This window comes from Phyllopteryx taeniolatus, chromosome 5, assembly GCF_024500385.1.
Source record: "Phyllopteryx taeniolatus isolate TA_2022b chromosome 5, UOR_Ptae_1.2, whole genome shotgun sequence".
NCBI classification, from domain to species: domain Eukaryota; kingdom Metazoa; phylum Chordata; class Actinopteri; order Syngnathiformes; family Syngnathidae; genus Phyllopteryx; species Phyllopteryx taeniolatus.
In genome coordinates this window covers 21,490,820-21,511,596 of record NC_084506.1, presented here as the reverse complement: position 1 = coordinate 21,511,596, position 20,777 = coordinate 21,490,820, and the positions used below count along the sequence as shown (strand labels likewise).

The window sequence follows — 20,777 nt, the reverse complement described above, 5'->3', positions numbered from 1 at the left end:
AATGAGAGCGTTGCAGCAAAGTGGAGACTGGGGAGTATATTTCTGCAGCATCCTGAGCAGATCCCAGGAGCAAGAAGCAGTGGCTTACAGTGGTTTTCAGACTTTTTGGGTTCAGGGACTCCTCATGATCCTAACGCCAAATAAAAGTCCCTACCAAATGTACCACTAAAGATGTCAGGAAAACCTTAATAGAACATCTGAACTTGATTTGGGTTTAATCAGAGAGGTACTTTATAAATGGTGGCAGGTGTGTGCTGACTCCCATTTAACAGGAATGAAAATGATTGGTTAATTCTGAACACAGCCATATTCCCAACTATAAAAGGGAGCGCACACTTGTGCAACCACATTATTGCAGTTGTTTATTTTTACTTTACCCCCTAAAAAAGATTTTGTTTTTAAATTGAGTTGTACAGGTTATAGGTCACATAAAAGGCGGAAAAAGGTTCGCTTAAGCTTGGTATCGTCAAAAAAGTGTCGAGACTTTTTATATTCACTGTACATAGAGACAGACAACTAATCACACCATCAGTGACTTACAATACAGTACATACATAAATAGTACTCAAAATGTTCTATTAAGTAATTTCAAGTAGTTTTTACACATATTTGAAAACCAATTAATAGCACAAAGGAATCTTTTATCAGAACAATTATGTTCAATTTCACAGCAAAATGTGATGCAACTGAATGAGAAGAAAACAACATTTTTACTTCGCCTAGCCCAAAATAGCAAAGCAGCAAGTTTGAAAACTGCGTAAACTGATTTGATATGCTCTGAATGTAATTTGATATGACACCACCATAACGCTCTGGAAATGTTGGGAAAATTCTGTGTGGTGTAAACAATACGACATTTCAGCGCCGCATGTCTGCCATCTGTATTACATTTTTTTGCATTATCACAGCATTTTTGCCATGTGCTTTCGTACATATGTTCAAGCTCGTTTACGGAGCTCGCACTGGCAAAGTGACTCTCACCGACATGGACGAAAGCTTTTATTGACACAAAAAAGCGCTGCTTGTACCCTTTCATGCTGTATATGGAAACACTGCGAGCCAACATTTCTAGTTTTTTCTACTGTGAGAGTCAACAGAAAGCCTTTTGAAAAATTTACATTGCTTGATGAATTGCATCTACTAATCAAATGTGTACACATGTGAGTTGATTTGGTCTTCAGTGTGTTTTTTGACAAGACTATACAAGTATTAAACTCCCGATAATAGGAGTCATGCGGCTGGTTGCCAAGCAACCGCACGTCACTTGACAACAAGATTGCAGAAAGCAACTGCGCGTGGCCGAGCCAAGGAAGCAGCACTGCTTCTTCGAAAAGTACAAGGTGACTTTTGCGATACTTTTGTCTTTGTGTGGCTTAATGCTGCATAGTGTGCGGATTGATGACTTTAGAATGACATTCAGCCCTGAACAAGTAGCAGAATTGTGCTTAAATTGAATATAAGAAACTTTTTCTGGTGTTTGTTCATTGTAAGCTAAATATAAAATGTTGCTGGAGTTACAATCTCTAGCCTGAGCTTGTTGTTGTTGTTGATCTTGTTGTTTAGATTGACCTTCGTTTCAATTTAGATAAGAAAAAAAATGGCTCTGCCTCCTTCATCACAGTCCTCCTCTTTCTCAAGTTCTCTTGTCATTTTCTCTCTTCTCATCACACACGCACAGTGCAGCGTATTTTCACACACCAGATGAAGACTGTCCTCACTACCAATACTAGAACCGATTCTTTTCAAATTTTCCAGCACCATTGGACAACACTTCAGTTTTTCTAGACATTTCAAAATAGGAATTGATGTGCAATAAACTTCAGCTTTGACACAAGTGCTTCATTCACTTTAGCCTTAAGAATTTCCTTCCTCTGTGTTTGTCTGTGTGCGCACAGCCTTGCAGTCAAATGTTTATCAGCATTGAGGGACCAATTAGTTTTCCTTATTTGGGCAACGAGAGGACCTTTATAACTAGCAGCTCAAGAGGCCTTGCATCTTAAGAGGGAACAGATTTACACGGTCCCAGCAATTCTAAACTTCAGTGGCCTCTTATTAATCTGCCGTAAAAAAAAATAAAAATCTACGATCTCTGCTCACCTCAATACAGTGGGCAAACTGCGAGAAAACAATCTGCATGTGATGCAAACAACAAATGCTGTTAAGGGAAAATGAGAGTCTCCTGCTGTGGCGGTTTCTGGTATGTGCAATATGTGCAGCTGCACGGGGCTGCCCCTTCACTAAAAAATGCTGTGTGAAATGGTTTTCTACGTAGACTTTTTTTGGGACTTGGATTTTTATTTGAGCGCTACTGTAGTCAGTCTATGCCTGCAGATAGACTATTGCAGATGCGCAATAGGTTAGCCATCTTTGATAGCGAGCTACAGCAACAACAGTAGGACAAAAGGGACAAAATACATACTGTAGGTACCGACGCGACATGTTAAAAAGTCAGATGGTAAGATTGGGATAGGGTTCGGCTTAAGGTTGCGGTTAGGATTAGGTAATACCTACAGTACGTATTTTATCTTAGTGTTGTTCCCGTAGTTAGCAGCGCATGCGCAAAGCACCGCAAATAGTGTCTTGACACAGGCCAGATCAGGCACTCCACATCCTTTGTGGCCTGCGAAAACTTGCCACAATTTTTCCTCGACTTCTGTTCAAGTCTAGTTATCCATCATATAAATTATATCATCGACTGTGTGGGGAATTATGTAATATGATGGGATATTTTTTAGGTTTCCCACACAGAACATTATGTAAGGGACAAGAAGTAAACTGGCTCATGCTCTAGAATACCTCTCTTCCGTAAACAAAGACAGTGCAGCTCAGCCTCTGGCTAGCAGACATCCTGGCTAGCAAGGTGGCAGAAAATCTAACTTGTCAACCCATTTGCAATGTCATCACGCAATTGTGAATATCAGTATAGAATGAAAAAAATAAAAAAACAAGCCCTCTACAAACATGTCTTCCAGCAACATTTAATCAGCTTTACGTGGGCTCTTCAGATGGAGCCAGAGTATGTCATGGTCTGTGTTTTGGTTTGGGTTGTGTTTAATTTTGTTCCATGTTTTCCTGTGTTCCATGTTTGTCGTGTGCTCATTAGGTCGTTGTGTCCACCTGTTCTCGTCTACTTTGTGTCGACCAATCAGCTCTCTCCAGCCACTCGTGTCTTGTCCAGGTGTTCCTCGTTGTCTCGTCAATTTGTTTGTATTTAGTTCCCTGGTTTCTTTCAGTTCTTGTCGGTTCATTGTCGTTGTCACATGTCTTTGCCATGTCATAGTCGCCAGTTGTCTTTATCATTGTGGTACGTCATTGTCAGGTGTCATTTTCCCTTTTCTATTCCACGTCTTACTCACAGTTGTTTCCAGTTTTTGATATTCGAGTGTTTCTTTGTTACTTTGATTTGATTGTTATCTGTTGTGGGACTTCGTTCAGTTTTCCCTTTTTGAAGATTAAATATTATTATTTTGAGACTCGCGCACTCCTGCCTTGCCTCCCTGCTTCCCTGCAATTGGGTCCACCGTGTTCTTGCCTTGCGTTACTCGCCTTCGCCCTAACCACGTACGTGACAGAGTAGAGTTTTTGTCATGCATTTTGTTTGCCTTAATAAGGTGCAGTTACACAGTAGCCCTTGCTATTATACATTTATGTGGTTTCACCATTATAACCAGCCCACTAAGGGCAACCAGCAGCATCCACAGCAGTTTCAAGGAGTGTCAAGCAGTGTTTTATACCACCCGTATGGTTTTGGCTTAGCACACTTGGAATCTGTGGCTGAGCAGGTACTATCAGTTTTACCAATGGAAAAGCGCTAACATCCAATACAGGTATCATACAGTAGATTGTCTATAACAGTTTACAACTAGGTGTGATACAGTTAAAATACCTTCAGGTCTTCACTACATACCACAAGTTTGAGCTAGACAGTCATGTTGAGTTGCAGAAGGAGCTCGAAGCTGATTTCAAATTTCTCTGGACAGATCTTTTATGTCTGCTATTCTGCTGGCAACTGTGTTAATCTAAGCCATTTTCCCATCTAATACATAGTTGTTAAAGCTTTCTTTCAAGGGTCAGCTACCCTTTCAAATACCCTGGAGTGCAAATGTGTCACAGAGCACTTGTAAATACATTGCCGGCTGCCATTAAGGCCAGCATAGGAACTTACCTGTGCAGGAATAGTCATCGATCCTGATGTAGCCCGTATGGCAGATGCACATGAAGGAGCCAGGGGTGTTAACACACATGGTGTTCTCTCTGCAGTAGTGCTTCCCTTCAGCGCACTCATCTATATCTGAAAAGGAAAGCGGGGGAGGAGGAAAGACAAGGCAACATTGGGTCAGGCATGGATTGGATTTCTTTAGAAGATCTTCAATGTCGCATTAGCGAGTGTACTTATTTCGCAATCGTAGCCTAACGAGGACTGTCCAGTGACCTCCATGTAAGAAATTATTCAACTATTGAATAGCGGATTACAGACTCACCCCTTCTTCCAGATCACATAATAACATGTTTTTAATCAATATTTTGTAAGCCTAGGTCCATGACTCGTTATTGATTTGACTTCCACTTTACTTTGTCACCTTTAACTAAACAGAAAGAAGTTTCATCCATGGCTGCCTTCCTCTGGAAATAGGTCATATTTAATGGCAACTACTAAGGTCTTGGAGGATGGTTCTTTCAGAAGTAAAAACTCAAATTTTTACTTTTGACAATATACCGTATTTTCACGACCATAAAGCGCACTTAAAAGTCTTAAATGTTATCCAAAATGAACGGGGCGCCTTATAATGTGGCGCACCTTATTTGTACACCGAGTTCCAACATCTATAAATGTTGTTGTGTGATGAGTCTCGGCTTGACGTTTTGTTTTATTTGATTTTATTTTGTATTTTTTTTTTAGCATTTCCTGCCGACACGCTGCTTACACAGAGGAAAAGCGGACGTGGCTGAGGACAGGAGAGGGTGAGTGAAGGAGGTTGCTAAAGTCAAGCCCCCGCGGCAGGTTTTTTTTTTTTTTTTTTTTTTTTACCGCTTGCCTGACTGGGAGCATTTCTGGGGTGTGCATTGTGCAAAACAACATCGGTTTGGCTAAGGACCCCCGAAAATGTCACCTACGAAGAGACACGCTTACAAAGCACAGTTTAAACTGCAAGCTGTCAGTTACGCGGAGGAACATGGGAATCGAGCAGCCGCGAGAGAATTCAAGATCAACGAATCCATGGTTCGCAAGTGGAGGAAGCAGGAAAACGAGCTTCGCCAAGTCAAGAAGACGAAGCGGAGTTTCCGCGGAAAAAAAAGAAAAAGAAAACGCAGAAACAAGGCGAGGTGGCCCGAGTTGGAAGACCAACTCGAGCAATGGATTAATGAGCAAAGAACAGCCGGGAGAAGCGTCTCAAGTCACCATTCGACTGAGTGCAATAACTCGGGGCTTGCCATTACTCCAGGAGGCTTGACGAACCGCTGGACATCCGTGTAAACAGGGCGTTCAAAGTGAAGTTAGCGGCGTGGGAGCCATGGATGACAGATGGCGAACACAGCTTTACTAATACTAGGAGGCAGCGCCGGGCGAGTTATGCCACAAATTGTGAATGGATTGTGGATGCTTGTTCGAGCTTTCGCACGGCAACGAGACTGACTCGAACCTGGCGTGTTTGATTGACAACTTGCCCAGCTGTTCATTTCGGATACAGAAGATGAGGACTTTGATGGATTTGTGGATGAGATTGATCAAAAAATCACGAGTACATTGTTAAATACTTCAATAAAGTACAACTGAACTCAGTTTTGCTCCCGCTGCCTTTTTAAAAACATTGTTATAGCGTGCATGCATGCTACCGTATGTTTTAAGCTAATGTATGTTTTACCATGCCTGCGCCCAATAATACGCCTTATGTATGTGTTAAATACAGAAATAGACCCCATAACTGAGACCGCACCTTTTAATACGGTGCACTCTATGGTCGTGAAAATACGGTAAGTTTTTTTTCCAGGAGTGGCAGTGGATTTATTAGCTGAATTAAAATGTTGGTTTAAATGTTTTAACTTGATGGTTGGGTAGTGATTTGCAATTTGTCCCACAGTTCAAAGGTTTTGCACGGGTTAAAATCTTGCCTCGGGCCTTCCCGTGTGGCGTTAGCATGTTTTCTACAGGTCCTCCAGCTTCCTTCCATATTCCCGAAGCATGCATTTTAGGCATTTTAAAAGACTCAAAATAGAGCGCAGGTGTGAATGTGAGTGTTTGTCTACATGTGCCCTGTGATTGGCCTGCGACCAATCGAGGCTGTGCGCCACTTCCAAAGTCAGCTGGGATAGGCTCCAGCCCACTGGCGACCGTAATGAGGACAAGCTCTATAAAGAACAGATGGATGGAAACACAATTACATTCTCACCAGCTATATCCCTAAGTCTTTTGGGGAAATATAATTCTTGAAGAGAGGACCATCCTATCATGGAAAACCACCTTGTTCCTTCACAAGATGGCCTACTTGTGGACGGAATGCAGAAGGTCCATAAGAGGTGGGCGCTTCATCACACAACAATAACGCACCATTCGATTTACAATCTATTCAAAGAAAGACACTCAGAAGGTTGTTTGGTAACTTAGGAGGTGTGAAAGTAAGTGTTCATAAAAATCAGAGACTCTGTTAACGTGTTCTTTTGGGTCGCCTGTAATTTAAAGTGGCTCATGTGGCTTTATGAATTTCATTTCATATTTTGGCCCCACAAATCCATTTTTGGCTCCAGAATAACTGTTGCCTTAGCAACAGCTATTCCTGGGCTTTAAAACTGCATGCCTTTGCATCAGACGGAGAATCAACAATCTTGCAAATGCGCTAAAAATTTGTCTTGATGGTGTGATGCAACCGAATGCAATTAGATGCAAATAAAAATCAAACAAACAAACACAGCTCTGTATTATTCGCCAGGATCTTATCTGTGTTGATTGTGCAGGTCAATAGTGGGCAAACTTTGCAAGAGCCAATCTCCACAGTCTTTGGCATTACTAATTATTATTACTATTATTCATTGCTTAAATTCCTTGTTTGCATGAGGTTCACAAAGACATTCAACCTTGAATACGTTCCATGCCAGATGCTTTTGCAGGGTGCACACTTGAAATTGAATTTCAATAGATTTGCATTGGCAGCCTCTCAGCTCGCGCGTCCTTGCCCGGCGATGCTCAAGCACCTGCCCGCAACTGTGCCATTCACATTACCTCATTTCACAGTTCCCCTGATACAAGCTGCTTCACCCTATTGAAAAGCCCTTGGGATAAATACAGCATAGAGACAAGCCCTCCACCAATAAAGGTACATGCATCCTCCACTTAAATGAATGCTCTGGCCTTGAGGAAAGCTGGTAGTCGGGGGAGTTGTGGGAGAATAGAAAAACTAAAGGGAAGGGCAAACATTACAAGACCAGAGAGACAAGTTAAGAGTGAAAAATGTGGCAAGTGATAAAGAGGTAAGAGAGTTTGTCCTCAAGAAAAGGGCCAAACCATGGATTTCTGCAAGTGCAAACGCTGTCATTGGTATCAAGGGAAGTTGAAGGTTTACAAAGTTTTTGCGGTGAAAGGAAACAAAGTGAAGGGCAAAACCACAAGACCAGAGAGACAAGATTAAGGTGAATAAAGTTGGCAAGTAAGAAATAAAGACATAAAAGAGATTTTGTTAAAGAAAAGAGAAAGACCGTGGATTTAACATCGAAGGTAAGAAAACGAATGGCCAATTGAGAACTCTGTCATTGGCCTTGAAAAGAGTTGAGGGTGTAGAGAGTTTTGGGGGTGAAAGGAAGTACAGGGAAGTGTAATATTCCAGCCCCAGAGAGACAAGTTGAGGGTGAAAAGGATCGCAAGTGAGACATAAAGAAGGAACAGACGTCCTAAAGAAAGTGGCAAAACTTAAGATTTAACATAGCCTTGAGAGAAGTTGAGAGTAGAGCATTTTGAGGGTGAAAGGAAGAAAGAACAAAATCACAAGATCAAAGAGACAAGTTGAAGGTGAAAAAATCAGCGTGTTGAGAGAGATGAAGTGGTACAAAAAAAATAATTACTGTAAAGAAATGGGGCAAAAGTGAAAAATATATGATGGAAGTTGGAAAGTAAAAGGTAAAGAGTTAAGCGGGATTGTCCTTTTCAAAAGGGCAAAACCGTGGCTTTTAATGAGGAAGATGAAAAAATACAAAAATACCAATTGGGGAATCTGTCACTGGCCCCTGGGAAAGCTGAGGGGCTTAGTGTGGAGTTGAGGGGGGGCGGAAGGGCATAAGCACAAGACCGATTGCCCAAAAGAAAACGGAAAAGCGCGAGCACGAAAGGAAAGAAAACAAATGGCAAATTGAGAATGCTGTCACTGGTCTCAAGGAAAATTCAGGGTTTAGTTTGGGGAAGTAAAGGAAGGGGCAAAACCACAATATGAGAAAGACGAGTTGAGAGTAAAACAGTTGGCACAAGAGCGATGAAGATGTTAGAGAGATTGTCCTCAAGAATATTGCAAAACCGCGGATTTAACATCAGAAGTTAGAGAAAAATGAACTGCTAAACGAGAACAATGTCACTGGTCTTGAGGGAAGTTGAGAGTTTAGAGAGTTTTCGGGTGGCAGGAAGTACGAAGAAAGACGAAATCATAAGACCAGAAAGATATGTTTCAGGAGAATAGGTTGGCGAGCTAAAAAAGATAAGGAAGGAAAAATATTACCTAAAAGAAAAGGGCAAATGCACGGACTAAAGGTAAGAAAACTAATGAACAATTGAAAACTCTCAGTGGCTTTGAGAAACGTTGAGGGTGTAGAGCAGGGGTGTTAAATTCAAATGGACAGGGGTCCAAAACTCAAAGCACACTTTAGGTAGTGAACTGAAAAGGACAAACCTTTTTGAACAGAAAAACCAAACGCTTTTGAACATGAATGCGAATAAAAACAGACAGGATACAACATTATTCGAAATCAAATCAATTTAAGACTTAAAATATCTTCTGCTAATTTGTCAGAGCTGGATAAGGGATAAGGTGCTGTGTTGTTGAGATTCTCAAGGTGGACTGTAGGTGTCCATCAGCGAGCCGACCCATATGTGATTTCATGTGGTAACATTGCGGCAATCTTGAGTCAACCAGGTAATGGTCTGAGGCGCTTATGTCATTAGAGTACCCAATAGTTGACAACTGGCACAGTAAGAGCATGACACACTGTGGAAACAGCCACTAAACTGAAACACTAACCGCACTCATGGTATGAACAAAATGACAGCACATGTAACAGGTAAGGTAAAACACACATAAGGACTATTACTACAATTACAGGGAATAATAAACAACTAACGTTACAATTAACACATCATTCTTTACTATACATAGGTATACTGAAAATGGAAAAAAAATGTGATATTGTAGAGATGTATATCAGTACGTAGGGGTAGTGAAAAAGGTGTACTTTCATTCCAATATGATATGTAATGTCTAATGTTACAAATTTACATATAATACGGTAAAAAGTTTGACTGCTCACCGAGGGTAAATGCAGAAATTCAATCTGACGCCCTAAATATACTCTGAGAGTGTGCGTGTTCCGCAAATTCCAACAACGCTCTCAGTTTACGAACGGTCCGCTCAAACGCTTGGAGTGCATTTCCGAACCCACCCCGAGAATCATGACGGCCTTGCGGGGGACGCCATATTGATATCGGTTATCATATCATATCTCTTGCTATCGGGCCAGTCTGACGGCATAGGATTCAGCGTCTTACTTGATGGCAGATTTATTTCTTGAACACAGCACCAGGTTCAAAAATGTCGAGGAAAAGAAAGGTGTTACTCTGCTCACACAGAGCAGAACATTTCTTTGAAAAACCTAATAAAATACGGATAATACTTTGTTTTGAGCATGGATACCAGCAAAATCGATGGTGCGTATTACACAGAGGGAGGGACAGAAGGGAATTCCCAAGAAATTACGGTATTTACAAAATGTCGCGATACACAGCGTCCGGGCCGCATGTAGATGGAGCAATGTAATTGAAAGGTGGCCTATCGTTCGGTAACGTAGTTGTTACACTGCATTATGGGATTTGTGGTTTGTGTGTCATCAGCGCTTCACTTTCCACATTAAAAAAAAATATATTGTGGTGTGTTAGGGAATCAGAAGAGGAGGTGGTTCCCAGCTTGCTTTGCCGTAGTTCCAATTATCAGGTTTGATTGTGCTATCATGACTCGTTGTGATGTTATTGTACAGGCATGGTGTAATAGTTAAAGTGGTGTCATTTTCAGTTGTGTACAGTTAAATTATGGCTGCTTTGGGTGGTGGTGAATCCGGCACCCTGACTGACAATTGGCTCTCTTTCAGCGTTAGTGTTCTGGAAGCAAACGGAAGTACAGGAAAGGGTAATATCGCAACCCAAGAGAAATGCATTGAAGGTGCAAAAAGTTGGCAAGTAAGCAATTAAGAGTTGAGAGATTCTCCTGAAGAAAAGGGCAAATGTGGCTTTAACACAGAAAAAAAGAATGACCAAGGGACAAGAAAGAGCAAAAATCCTAAGCTTAGAGAGATGTAAAAGAGGAAGAAAATTGGAAGGTTAACATTGGAAGGTAGGAAAACGAACGAGGAATTGAAACAGCGGGTGACTGAGGTCCACTGGCACTTGGAGGCATGATGCGTCACTGAAAAGACTGAAAGTCAGAGAGAAATTCACTCTGTCTTCAACTGCGACAGTAACCTTCAGCGAGGTCTCGAGGTGACAGCTTCCACCTTCTTCTGATTGGCTGAGCCCGACGATGGTTTGATTTAGAGCCTAATAACCAGAAGACGCCATCCATCCAGCATATGGTGGCAGCGGTTAGCTTTGCTTAAACAATATATTAGGAGGTGGGATGATTAGGGGTTGGGGGGATAGGCGCAAATCGCTGTCCTTCCATTAGGCCACTCCATTTTCTTGATTGGCTCGTCAAGTGGACAGCACAGAAAGCTGGCCAGGAGTCAACAGGCAGCTTTCACCACTCATCGGCGCGATCAGGGTCAGTCCGCTGCATCGGCTCAGGATAAGCCAGCATTTCAATATATAGTCGTTGCCCGACTTACGAAAGATTCGTCACTCGGCTTGTCGTGAACAGGATAAGCGGTATAGAAACTGCGTGGATGGATGGACGAGCGGATGAGAAAAGAGAGTCTCTACGGTTCAACTTCACACTCATGTCACGGTTTTGCGCTATTCCCTTTCACAGAGCTTCCTTCCAGGCTCTGTCATGCCGCCGATATTACCGCACAATCCGACAAATTCATGGGTCAACTTTGACGCTGGATTCTGTGACCGTGCTGTTCACAAAGAACAGCGACCTGGGGAAAAGCTGGAAAATTCCTGCCTTTTAATAGGCAGTGTTAAAGGGGCTTCAACGAAGATTATAATTGTTCTGACATTTTCACTTTCCCCTCTCCGGCTCATTAAAGCTATCCCACCAGGATGTAAATAGTGGCTTTATCCGTGCTCATTTGGATGGCATGTAAGCTTGCAAGAGCGCCCTCACTATCTTGTGTCCCATACTGCACTCAAGCAAGGTCTGGCAGAAGGGAGATAACGCTACCATTGCCTTTGGATATCCCACAAAGAAGCATGATTATGTGCCATTCCATCAGCCGCCCCCCCCTCACGCTATCTTGCGTTGCTCACCTAGCAACTCACTCAAACTGAGTTTTCAATAAATGGTGCGATGCTTCTGCCAGGTCTGCCAAAACATTGTCTAGTATTCCTCAGAACACACTTATAGCAGTCCAAGAAAGGCGCACAGAGACAAAGAGTGTGAAAAATAGGGATGGAACTATCATTGTGAAAGACATCAAGTTCAGCCACAGCCAAAGGATTGATTTGGGATGTTTTCTTTTTTCTTCTCACAGTCAAGCTGTTCAAATCCCAGATCAGTTTGTCTGTTGTTTGCATGTTCTACCAGTGCTTATGTGAGTCTTAAATAAACATGCTTAGTTCAATCGGATTAAAATTATAATCAAAATTTGGCCCATTACTAAGACATTTGGGCAGCACCTTGTCCAGAGGTGTCAAACTAATTTTTGTCGCGTATTTATGGTTTCCCTCGGAGGGCTGTTATGACTGTGAAACCATATAAATGTATGATCGCCTCATATTATTACACCTACACAACACTAATTTTGGAATCAGAAAACAGTAAAAATACTAGTTTTTTTTAGTTCCATTTATTTTAAAAGGTGTATTTGTAAAGAAATGCTTGCAGTAACTCAATGTTAAAAAAAACCTTTAAAAGGGATATTTTTGCAAGAAACATGATTTTCTATGCACATGCTTTGGTTTCGCGTGCCACATAAAATGATGTGGTGGGCCGGATCTGGCCCCCGGGCCCGGAGTTTGACTCCTGTGACCTAGTTGTTTGAATCTCGGCTCCTATGTGGAGTTTGTATGTTTCCCCCTAACTTACAAGTTGTTGTTTTTTCTCTGGGTACTCTGACATCCTTCCACATTCGAAAGTGTGGATGTCAGGTTGATTGAAGATTTTTTGGTGGCTTTGTTGTGACACTTTTTACAACAAAAAAAAGGAGCAACTTCAGCAATTGGTGTTAAAAGAGAAGAAAAGAAAGAACAGAATGATATGTGAAGTGGAAGGAAAAAACAGGAAAGCAGTAAGACTATGATGCATCTTTATTTTTACCTTTACTTGAGTTGATAATGTTGAAATGGTATGTTGGATTCAAATATTGCTTGTATATTTAATATCGGTTTCATGGTGGTGACAGTTTGGGAAAATTTCATTCCAAATCGGCAATGAACCTACTGTGTATAGTCCACTGTACTCAGTTAGCATAGCATCACATTGCAAAAGCTACAATTTAGAGTCATATTAATTGAGTCTGAAAATATTTAAGCCATCAGTGGACACATCACAAATAAGCAGTTGTGATACGTACTATAGTTGACTCTGCAATAATTATACTAAGACCGCGTTGTGATGCAGCAAGTTGATTGAACGTAAGTCTTGACATGCTGAATTACCTCTTTAGTTGTTTCAGATGAAAAATCAGGCATATTAAAATTGATGTTTTTTTTATCGCTTTGTTCCTGCATGCTTCAATTAGTAGTAATTACTGTTGCCATGTCTGTTTCAGTGAAAATGTGTCACAAATTGACCAAATGATTTGCTTAGAAGTGAAGCACAACAAATTATTTTGCAAGTCATAGCCTAATCATGAACGTTGTTGGGCAATTTGGAAAATCGTTCCCAAATGAACAAGTTCAAAAAGCCCCCAAAGTTAAAACAAACAAAAAGAAATTGCAAAAAGCTTACCACCCAATTTGTTGGAGACAGCAGGAGCCAATTAAGATGACTGAGTGAGAGTAACGAATTGAGAATCTGCCTTCTGAGCGCAGTGCCTGTAAATTGTCTCAGTACCGTGCGCTCAGTGTTATTAAACGTTTCAAATGTGCTCCCTGACTTGGAAAACTGCATTGGAAAAAGGCGGAGGATATGTGTGTGCGTGCGTGTGTGTGTGTCCAGGTGCAAGTGAGAAAAGGTTTGTTGCATCTTTAACACATACCATTGCAGCATCTGGCAGTAAAAGCAATTAAAGATACTAATGTGCATACATTTACCACAGTGTGTGACTATAACTATACATGTAGACAGATCACAAAAGTGCCTTTTTTCTACATGCCACAGCCCCCCAGTGGGGTTTTGCTCTCCATTCCTGTTCTCGTTCATCTAGTATAGATTTTCTCAGGCGTAATAATCGAGCGAGTGTCATGATCCGTCACTCGTCGGCCGGGACGACAGAGGCCAAAGCGACGAGGAAAAATGAGTTTGCAAGGAATGTAGTTGTATACTGTTGTTGTGTACATTGTAATGTAGTGTAATGTACGATGTTGTTTACATCCATGCTCCTCTGGCAGTGCCGTAAACAAAGTAGAAACTATAGAAAACTTTAGCAAACTATTACTTTTTTAACTTTATAAGACATGTTGCTGAGCCCGGGAGCTCCCAGCACCTTTTGTTAGAATTTTAAATCTGAAAAGCTGTTTCATAAACATATGCTTAAAGGCATTTAAATTAAGTGTTGGCGTTTGTATTATTCGAAATTTGAAATAATAATAAAAAAGAAACATTGGTCGAGAACATTTTGAGGCAAAAATAATAAATAAATAAATAAATAAATACGGCCTAAGGAGGCACACGAATTACTTATTGATTTTAATTTGCTTCTTTTATATTTTTGGCTTGGAAGTGTTTTTCACACGAGTATTTACTGTAAGCATGACTTTACGATTGAATTAATCTAGTTTAGTGACGTAGTAACAGAACTTTTCCCTTTCAGCCTGTTCCGGACACAAACTACGAGAACTGCTGACGCAAACGTTAGCACTGCTGTCCGACCTCTCTGCAACATTTTTCATTAAGATGATAACGTAGTATTGAAGTGTTTGGGACACACACACACACACACACGCACACACACGTCTATTTTATCCTATAATTTTGGTAGCGTTCCAAATTGACTGCCCAGGCGCCACTGTACTTTCTTTCATTACCGGCATCACAATACAGGACTTGTTCAATATCAAGGTGAAATGGATTGATTTTCCCTTGCTTTTCTTGTCGAGGCCTACATACAGTATAGATAATATATTCCTAATTATATCTGGGACATAATGTTAATTCAGATTAAAATTAGATTAATGAGGTAATTATCTACAAAGTACATGTTACATTTTTCTAACCCAATTATCACTCTGCGGAATTAATATAAATCTGCATGTTAAACGGCTGGAACGTATTTGAAGGCACGGCCATCTCCTTCCACGATATTGTGACACGAGATTGTCCCATCTGGCATTTGCAGTAGACAGATACTGTTATTTACACTGTGGAGACGGGGATGTGCGGTCTGATAAATAGCTGGATCACCTCTTTTGGATGACATTTCAGCAGGGTCACACAGGTGAAGTGCGGCCAAATATAGCCAGACGCTTGTAATATGTCCACACTTGCTTCGGTGTGTGTATGTGTGTGTGTATGGGGTGGGGTGGTGCGGGGGGGGGGGCTGATATTGCAGGGGAGTGATTGGATTTTGGAATTGGCCGTGCTCTTCAGTATGCACCAATTAGCCCACCGCCACCTTGTGACATTCAAAAGATAGCGCAGGCAGTCATTTTAGTGCGTGTTTACATATGGCACACACACATAGTTGATTTGAATGCATCAGTATGGGATGTGTATTGTGTATAGTTAGGATCGGATCGGGCGGGGTGGAGAATGCCATATATGGCCCCGCAAGAGCATTAGATTCGGCCTGCCATGCAAATAAAAAATGTTCTGAAAAGCCAAAAAAAAAAGCCATTTAACCCGCAAAGGCTCATCATAAATGAATAAGAATACCGCAGAAGAGTTCATTTATTTACGCAGTTCATTTCAAAAGTGAAAATCATATTAGGGCTGTCATTATTGAATCTTTTTAGAATCAATTCTCCTGTTGCTCGACTAATCGAATAATAATTGTCCAGCCCCGCCCCTCCACCCACTATTTTTTTTATTTTTTGTCAACTACTAAGATGCATTTTATTCTCATTTATGAGGGATGGACTTAAACTGCATATGTTGGTACTGAGTGTATGGTATAAATTTGGTGTACAGAATTTGAGACAGGAAAATGCTAAATTCTACTGTTAGCCATCGCGATTAGCATTAACACGCAAACGATTACCATTTTAGGTAAAAAAAAACAAAAAATGCTAACTACCATTCAGGTCACTCATAAATCATGTTATATGTACATTACATATCTAACAGCATCTTAAAATGACTTACGGACGCTCCTCTGTCATTTTTGGCAAAGTTTATCTGTGGTCCAACACTGCGTCCATCTGCAATAAATGTCGGTGTGAAACATTGGTTCCGGCGGTGCAAACATGGTTCTGCACGTCACTTTTTTTGGGGTCCTGGCGGCGCTTCGAGGCAGAAATTTTGCGTCGAACTATTTTGGAAGTCGACTTTGCCAAGTTATTAATTTTTTTTCCCAAGCCCTAAATCATGTCATACCTATCCATTAAACACAGTGGAACATACTTTAAGAAGGACAATTCCTACCTGATTTCTTTATTGAAAATCATTTTAATTGTTTCTTATGTAATGTTCAAGCTTTTCGAAATGGTGACTTTTGGGTTTTACAAGATTTGAAAAAAATCTAAATCATGTAAAACATGTTTTTCTATTATTGTTGTTGATTCAGCTGTTGTTGTCCCCATTGTGCTCCCGTGCTTACCACGGCTGATCAACCACTATCCTGTTTTCTCTATCGACCCTCTGTCCCTCTACTCGGTCTCTCCATCTCAACGCAGCCTGGTGGTCTTCTCTCCTTCCTCTGGGGAATCTAACCACCACTTCCTACAGGCTGAGCTCACCAACAGACTGCTGGTGGAACGGCAAGCTGCCAACATAAGGAATGGAATAGTTTGGTCTAAAGACACAGTGAAGATGCTGCAGGAATGTTTCGATGTCACAAACTGGTTTTATATTTTCAAAGAGCCATATTTTAATTGAAAGAAAGGAATATTTCAGCTCTACAGCGCTATAAAAAGTTGAATTGTGTTGAATCAAAGTTTCTGAAGAAATAAGCAATAGTAAGTTGAGTTTTAAGTTGGAATGGTTTGAATCAGTTGAAAAATGTGCAAAGATTAAGTCAGTTTGTAACACAGCTCCATTTATTTGGGAAATGTATTCAAGGAAAATGTAAAATAGTCTGCGACTGGCTGGCAACCAGTTCAGGGTGTACCCCGCCTCCTGCCGATGACAGCTGGGATAGGCTCCAGCACACGAATTTGTTGAATGTAAAAAAAATAATAATAATAAATAAAAAATAATTCCAATATGTCTTGATAGAGCTGAATAATAATTTAATAAGTAAAGAAATATCGATGAGTTAAATTTGGAAAATGTCTCCATTCATTTCAATGGGATTTCTTTCATGAACAATGTGAAATCATGGGAAAAGTTGGAATTTGGGAAATGTAAAGCTGAATAGTTTGACATTGAAATGGAATGACCCGATTGAGAAATGCGGAAATATTAGAAAAAAAAGGATTAAGTAAATCTGTAAAATGTCTCCATTCATTTAGGAAATGTTGTCATGGAAAATGTGAAATACTGAAAACGAAGAGAATTTTGGAAAAAGGAAAAATACTTGCAATATGACATGCATGAGCTGAACATTTTTGAACATCAAGTTGGAATGGTTTGAATCATAACTGAATAAGTAGCGAAATATGGGAGGCCGAGTTCAACTTGAAAAAGGTCTCCATTCATTTCAGTGTGATTTTTTTCAAGAAATTTTGGGGAATGTAAAATTGGATATTTTGATGTTGGAATGGTTTGATCCGTTTGAGAAATGTGGAAATTGTTGAAGACAAAAGAAGTGGCACTTCAATCAGACAATTATACGTGCGTGACGACGTCAAGTCTGTGAATAATCTCATCTTTAGCACGTAGTGTAACTGAGGGTAACTACAAGAAATACTATCGCGGATATAGACATACCACAAATGGCTTAACATAACTCATATAAATTAAGTCTCTCTCCTTTGCGAAGATAAACTTCTTAAGTGAGACATTTGGAAACAACAATGGAGTACGCGTCTCTTGGCCGGCTGTCCGCTCCACGTCACGGGGATGAATAATGGTATTATCTCAACATATTGAACTATACTGATTGTTCAATTCAGACACAATAACACAGGCTGTCACTTCTCCTCTGCTCGCCCCTCCGTCTAATTCTACGTCAGAGATGCACATGTCGAAAACAGGCACTGGTGCTGCATAGGCAGGCCCAAGTGCCAAACTGCAATTGAATTCTTATGTCTCCATTTTTACTATTTGGGATTTTACGACCATGGCAGAAAAAAAAAACATGAAAATAAATAGGTGCTTTAAGTGTTTTTTCTTCCTTATTTGTATTTCCAATGTGTTTGAGAAATATTATGAATAAATTCATGCCATTTGGATGGGTATATTTATCCTTACAAATGCTTTGTTTTCTTCCGGCTCGACACAGGGACATTCCAAGCATGTAGGAATTCATTCATTCATTCATCTTCCGTTCCGCTTATCCTCACAATGTCATGAACATGGTTAGGGCGACGGCGAGGAACGCAAGGCAAGAACATGGTGGACCCAATTGCAGGGAAGCAGGGAGGCAAGGCAGGAGTGCGGGAATCTCAAAATAATAATATTTAATCACAATGATAAAACAACAGGCGACTATGACAAAAACAACTGGCGACTATGACATGGCAAGACATGTGACAACGACAATGAACCGACGAGAACTGAAAGAAACCAGGGAACTAAATACAAACAAATTGACGAGACAACGAGGAACACCTGGACAAGACGAGTGGCTAGAGAGAGCTGATTGGTCAACACAAAGTAGACGAGAACAGGTGGACACAACAACCTAATGAGCACACGACAAACATGGAACACAGGAATACATGGAACAAAACTAAACAACCCAAACCAAAACACAGACCATGACACACAAGGGTCGCGGGCGTGCTGGAGCCTATCCCAGCAATCATTGGGCGAGAGGCGGGGTACACCCTGAAATGGTCGCCAGCCAATCACAGGGCACATATAAACAAACAACCATTCGCGCACACATTCATACCTACGGGCAATTCAGAGTCTTCAATCAACCTACCATGCTTGTTTTTGGGATGTGGGAGCAAACCGGAGTGGCCGGAGAAAACCCACGCAGGCACGTGGGTTTTACTAATGTAAAAGGTGATTTCTGTGTTTTTTATTCTTTATAAATTCTCCCCCCAAAAAGTTGTCATTATGTGTTACAGTATGTGTAGAATTCTGAGGAAGAAAATGAATGTATTCCATTTTATACTAAAGCTGTAACATAAAATGTTGAAAAAGTGTAGTGCCCTGAATGCTTTTCAAATGCAGTGTATCTCATAACTGTTGCCACTTGAGAACACAAAAATCGGAATTGAAGTGTAAATCCTGCACTAGTGAGGGCTGGCTGGAAGAAAGAACATGCTCCATTTATGTTGAATGCATGCAAATGGACACACGCACTCACTCACTCACTTACTCACACTTACATTCTCCAAGGCTGTGCTCGCATCCCCTTGAGTTTTGCCTACTGCGCCATCTATGAAAGATTTACACAAAAGTGATGTCATCGGCTATTTCGAGCCCATTTCTGACCTAGGAATGTTTCATAGCGCTTGCGCCTGTCTTGGTGTTTTATTAAATATTGTGAGTGTGGGCCTCTGTTTCATCATTTCCTTGTTGTTTTCAATAAATACAATTCCACATCTCATCTCCCCGCAGTGGTGAAAGTCATTGGGCAAGGAGAACAGGGGCGATTTCAATCAGCATTTTAGCTTCTACATGAGGGTAGACAATGCCCCAACATTGACAGGATATTTGGGCAAAGTTATTCTCGATTACACACAGAACAGATCGCAATCATATAGCAAACGACTCACTGAGGAATAATTTGTTTGTGAGAGAAGTGCAGGAGCAAAAGGGAGTCATTTTCCAGGTTTTTGATTTTTTTTCCTGCCGGTGTCTGACGCAAACAATCACCGCGAACCCCTGCAGCCTATTTCAGAGCGAGACTCAGCCGCCTCTCGAGATGACTCGTGGCTCTGAAGTGTTGATGTCGGAGGTGCGAGTCTCACACTGATAATGGGATGGGTCGGACAACAAAGGCCTGCCAAAAAGCTTGAACGTCGCAGGTTTAATGATAGATAAAAAAAAGACAGAGCAACCAAGCTGCAAGCACCCTTGTTTTCGAGGCTGTTAGCAGGACAAGGGAACAATTAAAGGCCACAAAGGGATTGGGAAAACTAACCATTACACTTACAGGAAGTTAAAATGGGAGTGGTACTTTAAATTCTTGAATTTTTCCAATCAGAAATAAGGGAAAATGACTATCCATTTGAAAGTCCAAACGAAAACTGTTAACTAACTGTTCAGGCAATGTTTAAGTAACAGTGTTACATTCTTGCCACGATGAACTAGTGGTTAATATGTCTGCCTCACAGATTATTAACAGCCAGGCAAGTGAAAATTAACCATCGTAAATTCAGTGGACCTTCGGTTTTTGGATGATTCGGTCTTCAACAATTTTTTGCAGAAACTTCCAGTTTTCTTACATCCACTCGGTTTTCATAAAGTTAAAAATGGTCCGTACCAAAGTCATCTGCCTGTCCTCATGACTCTGCCACTCACTTCCTGGAATCAGGCGCCCATACAAAGCATATAGAGCATATGCGAAACTTGATTGTTCTCTTCAGTGAGAGTCACCCCACACATTCATCGCAAGAGTTTTGAAAGTTTTTTGTTTGCTTATTTACTGAGTGAGACTGTTCAACAAGCCACCATGGGGCCAAAGATAGTTCCAAGTGACAAGAAAGACGAGAAACACCATAGAATTCAAGAAAAGATGAATAGAAAAATGAGAAAAAGACAGATACCCCTTCTAAATAAGAACCTCTTCTCCTTCCCTCTACGCCATCTTTCAGACCCCATCAAACGTCTTCAATAAAGGTAAAGGTGATATTTAACGTTTAATTTTCCATTTTGTTAGTTATTTATATTTATTTCGCATTGTTTTCTGTTAAACTATGGTGATTCTATATAAAATGTATATGAAGGAGAATATGTCGTCATGCGGCACAAAAAGGCATGCTCATTTACAGCTGTATGTTCTTGTAAATTACATGGTTATCCCAATACAGTGGTGTCCAAACTTTTTCTTCG

The 20,777-nt window shown here is 40.8% G+C and overlaps 1 protein-coding gene across 3 annotated transcripts in view; it reads right to left on the bottom strand.

Annotated features, from left to right (window-relative positions):
* The window catches only part of nell2a (neural EGFL like 2a), a 110,642-nt gene that overhangs the window by 37,425 nt on the left and 52,440 nt on the right, over window positions 1–20,777 (bottom strand). For all 3 annotated transcript variants that reach the window (XM_061773717.1, XM_061773715.1, XM_061773716.1), the window contains exon 13: window positions 4,166–4,291. In XM_061773717.1, coding sequence (XP_061629701.1) covers window positions 4,166–4,291 — 126 coding nt within the window. The remainder of the gene's footprint in view (window positions 1–4,165; window positions 4,292–20,777) is intronic.